We start from the raw sequence: 5,233 nt of genomic DNA, 5'->3' as shown, positions 1-5,233 counted from the left end.
TGGCTAGTGGGACCCATAAAAAACTCAAAAATGGGTTGCACCATTGGAGATGCTCTAAGAGACCCACAACAAGCTTTTTTTTATTTTCTTTAGAATGTTACTCCCTCCGTCCCACAATGAGTGACCCAATTGGAATAAAATGGTGTCCCAAAATGAATGACCCATTTCAATTTCCAACACACTTTTTCCAATTCTACCCTCTAATTATTAAAAAGTTCACCATTTCCAATACAAAATAAGGGTACTATAGTAAAAACAATATTATCTCTCTTACTTTTTCACACTTTTCTTAATCTGTGTGAAATGGTGTGCTGGGTCACTCATTGTGGGACGGAGAGAGTATCAATTAGTTGGAAAATAAAAAAGCAAATAGTTGTATTAAGATCCTCATATGAAGCTGACTATGGAGCATTGTCACAAGCAACATGTGAAGGACAATGACTTCTTTACTTATTTCAATACTTTCATATCACACAATCATTACCAATTATCATTTACTATGACAATAAGTCAGCTATACACATAGAAACTAATCTTATTTTCCATGAGAGGACAAAGCACATAAAGATCAATCATCACGTAGTTAGAGACAAAGTACAAGCAAAGATCTTAAATTTACAGCCAATATCATCTAAGGATGAAGTTGCGTATATCTTAACAAAATCATTACATTTAGGTCATTTAAATAGTCCGCGTGACAAGCTTGAAATGATTCACATATATTATAACTTGAAGGGGGTGTTTAATATAAATATATGAAGCACACAAAAAATTACATGAGAAACAAATTAACTCTTTTTAGCCTAACCAATTAGTTTGTTATAAATAATTTCTATAATTAGTTATGATTAGTTATAGTTGATTATTGTAATAACAAATATTAACTTTGTAAAACTTAGATATATACGTTAGCTTGTTAACTATCTACGAGGGTAACGACTATCTAAAACACGATCGAGGACGGAGGTATCTGATCATGCTTATTAAAATGGATCAACTCGTCACATGCATTTCAAATCAAAATTCAATTAAACAAAAATGCTTAGTAATAATTAATCATAATTTATATTAATTTTAATTTATAATAATAAATTATATCAATCTAAAATTTATTAGTTAATAATTAATCTAGCACAATTTTATTTCAATAACATGACCAATTATTTTAAGTGAATTTTTATAAAGTCCAAATGTAATGTAGATACAGATTTGGTACAAAATGAAAACGTGGATATTAAAAAAATATTAAGATATATTAAGATCTAAATATTTTAATAACTTTAATATGAAAAAAGTTATGTAAATGCAAAGTAAATGTAAGGAAATAGATAAAAACATTTTTTAAAAATTAAGTAGATGCAAAGTATATATAAAGAAATAATATAAAAATATAATGATTTCATTTTACACAAACGAATCTTTCAAAAATAAATTTGGTAACATTTCAAAAATTCTATAAATAATCGAGTAAAAAATTATGGAAAACAATTTTCAAAACGCAATAGTATTTTTAATAACCGACATTAATAGCGAAATACAACTATAGTAAATTCTAAGAAGCCCAAGGAAAACAGTAATATCAACTTCAAATTATCCTATTCTCGTTTTTTCTCATTTTCTTTTTTTCTCTTTGTACTTTGCATATCTATTTAACCAAATAATAGACATTTTTCCAATTTTCATTACAATTTTCAATATCTTTAAAAAATGAGAGAAAAACGTTTAAAAAAACTCAAAACAAGTTTCATTTCAATTCACAAATCCAATGAAAAATTAGGGTTAGGTTTTTAAAATAAGGAATCTCCACAAATATCATGTGTTAGGTGTGGCACGGGCTACCGTGTTAACGCTCATATTATCAAACTTTTGAAATAAGACATCTACCTTAGTGTTTATATGGTCGAACATACTCACTTCGTATAAGATTCCTTTTTGGAGAGCTTTCTTAGTAGGAACACATACACATCCCCATTGGTAATGGTTTCACGCTATTTCTTCTATGAATGCATAAGAGTCTTCATTGTTCTTATTCATTAATTCCTTGTGCAATTAATTTATGAGTGACTCAAACACTTTATAATACTCTAGTAACTCAGACACCGTACTAAGCGGACGACATATTAGGTGAGACTTCACACTTTCTCTCTTTTACAACTTTGAAGCTTCAAGTTCCTTCCTACATTATCTTTGAATTTAGCACTTCACTAGAACCTTTAGGGCCCGTTTGGGAGTTGGTTTTTAGAGGGTTTTGGAGGGAAAGTCTTTGGAGGGTTGCATGTATATCTTGAAATGTGTTTTATAGATTGTAGTGGTTAAACTCCCCCTAACAAATATAAAGAGTATAGCCTACTCATCTTAGAGTATACTTCCCCCCCTTTCATTATCAAAAGGTAGAAAATAAACACAAGCAAACATTCCTAACTCAGTTCTTATGAAAATGAAATTTTCTTTAGGAAGAGGTTTGGTAAAAATATATACGAGTTGATTATATGAAGACTTGTCCTCAATTAAGCAATCCCTTTTTTCAACATGATCTTTAATGAAATGGTGTCTAACATTAATGTGCTTAATCCGAGAGTTGAGTACTAAATTTTTCATGAGGTTTATGGCGCTAGAGTTGTTTCATTTTATCGGGATAACATCAAATTTAACTTTGTAATCACTTAGTTTATGTTTCATCCAAATAATTTATGTGCAACAACTACTCACATCAACATATTCTATCTCACTTGTGAATAGTGCAACACTTGCTCGTTTCTTGTTGTGCCAGGAGACAATTGAGTTACCAAGTAATTGACATGTACCACTGGTACTCTTCTGATCTAATTTGAACCAACAAAACTTACAGTCAGATTACCCAACTAATCCGCCCCTTTGGGGTACAATAAACTCATATGTGGTGTGCTAATGAGATATCTCATAATACGTTTTATCGTAGAGAGATGTGATTCTTTCGGGGATGCTTGAAAATATGCATTAAGACACACATCAAACATAATGTTAGAATGAAATGCAGTGAGATAAAGGAGAGAACCAATCATACATCTTTATTTTCTTTCCTCAACTTACTTTCCTTCCTCATCTTGGAGTATCGATTACTTTTTACTTCTTCATACCAAACCTATTAAGAAATTCCTTGTAGTACTTAGCATGATTTATGAAAGTTCCTTCTTTTGATTGATGAATTTGTATTCCTGAGAAGTAGTGAAACTCCTCCATCATGGATATCTCGAACTGATACTGCATTATCTTAGAGAAATTCTTGTACAAGAATTCGTTAGTAGCACCAAATATAATGTCCTGAGCTATTTTCTTCAATTTTCTAATATTTCTCCTATGTTCTGTGCTTTTGGTTTCAACGACTTTACATATAACTTATATTCACCTAACAACCACTTTTTTTTAAATACCAAAAAAAAAAACAAATCAAACAATACAGAAAAAATAAATTAATTAAAAAAAAACACAAAAATTTACATAAAACACGACAAAATAAACTTATCAACAAGTTTGATAAAAAAAAACATGAATATTATGAATTTCAAAATTTAAGATTGAATAAGACATAAATATGTAGAAGGATATACGTAAGGATATAAATAATAATATTTTTAAAATATAAGATAGAATAAGATAAGGTTATAACAAAATTAGATGCAAAGTATATATAAAGAAATAATAATAAAATTTTATTGTTAATATAAAAATATACTTATTTCATTTCACACAAACAATCTTTCAAAAATAAATTTGGTAATATTTAAAAAATTCTATAAATAAACGAGTAAAATTTATTTTAAAACGCAATAGTATTTTTATTACCGATAATAGTAGAGACAAATATAGTAAATTCTAAGAAGCGCAAAGGGCAACACAGTAACATCAACTTCAAATTATCCTCTTCTTCTAGTTTTTTCTCATTTTCTTTTCTTTCTTTCTGATACCCATTTCACCGAATAACAGTTTCTCAAAATTTTCAATTCTCATCTCAAATCTCAATATTCTTAAAAAAAAAATGAGAGAAAAACGTTAAAAAAACAATCTCATTTCAATTCACAAATCCAATCGAAAAATTAGGGTTAGGTTTTTTCAATTTCTTCCCCAAAAAAAGAAACGCGTCGAAGAAAACGAGAACAAGAATCAATCATTTATGATTCTTTCTTCAATCGGAAAGAGAATTTTGATCGGTGTGTTAATCTCGTTGTTGTTGTTGTTGGTGGTGGTGGTTCAATCCTCTGCGGCGGCGTTAAACGGTAACACCATGAAGATTCACCCTGCTCCGAGAAAGCGCAACATCACAATCCAATTCGGAACCAACGGCGGCAACCCGGCGTCGGAGGCTCAGGCTCTGTTAGGAATCTCCGGGAAGAAATTACGGCGTCTACCGCACGTTTTCAGCTGCGTATTGGAACTTCCGTTTCGATCGGATGCAGATGTTGCGATTGAAGAGGCGCCTGATTGTTTCCGGTTTGTGGCGGAGACGGAGGGAATCGGGGAGGTGAGGACTCATACGGTGGAGATCCATCCTGGCGTGACGAAGATCGTTGTGAGAGATGGGGAGTCTTTGGAATTGTCGCTTGATCAGTTGGAGATTGATATGTGGAGGTTTAGGTTGCCGGAATCGACAGTGCCAGAGCTTGCGAGTGCGGTGTTTGTCGATGGGGAGTTGATTGTTACGGTGCCGAAGGGAGATGAGATGCAGAATGTTGAAGGTGGTGATAATGATAGAGGTATGGGTGGTAGACTTGTGCTTGTACAGTGATGATAATGATGATGATGGTGGTGATGATAATGATGATGATGATGATAATCATGATGGTGATGATGATGATGATGGTGAAAATTCTTTTGCTTAACACCTTTAAAATGCGACTTTTTAGTATATGCGGGTTAGGTTTCAGGTTTATTGTTGTTGGGTGTAGCTAATTTCTTTTGTATGTGAATTTGATTGTTGCTGCAACATTAATGTTCTTTTTTCAATAATGTTCTATATTCATGGCAATGTCAATTTTCACAATTAGTTTTTTCCTTGTTTTCAAATTGTGCTTTTGGTTTATGATTATCAATTACTATTGGTATATATCTGCTTTATAGGAATTAGGTGACTTTTTTGCATGATGCTTTATTTGAGTATTATGATATACTTTTTCTATTTAAATCGAAGTGATTATGATCTAACTTTTTGGTGAATCTTAAAATGTATACTCAAGTTTAGAAAAATGTTATGATTTTA

The 5,233-nt window shown here is 31.2% G+C and overlaps 1 protein-coding gene across 1 annotated transcript; it reads left to right on the top strand.

The window, feature by feature from the left end:
• The first annotated feature begins 3,892 nt into the window (after nt 1–3,892).
• On the top strand, nt 3,893–5,002 carry LOC131611728 (uncharacterized). The gene has a single exon (XM_058883633.1). It carries the CDS (start codon nt 4,151–4,153, stop codon nt 4,760–4,762), a length of 612 nt encoding a protein of 203 aa, XP_058739616.1. The 5' UTR covers nt 3,893–4,150; the 3' UTR covers nt 4,763–5,002.
• Nucleotides 5,003–5,233: the final 231 nt, after the last annotated feature.

Source organism: Vicia villosa, linkage group LG1, assembly GCF_029867415.1.
Source record: "Vicia villosa cultivar HV-30 ecotype Madison, WI linkage group LG1, Vvil1.0, whole genome shotgun sequence".
NCBI classification, from domain to species: Eukaryota; Viridiplantae; Streptophyta; class Magnoliopsida; order Fabales; family Fabaceae; genus Vicia; species Vicia villosa.
This window is presented reverse-complemented; position numbering and strand designations above follow the sequence as displayed.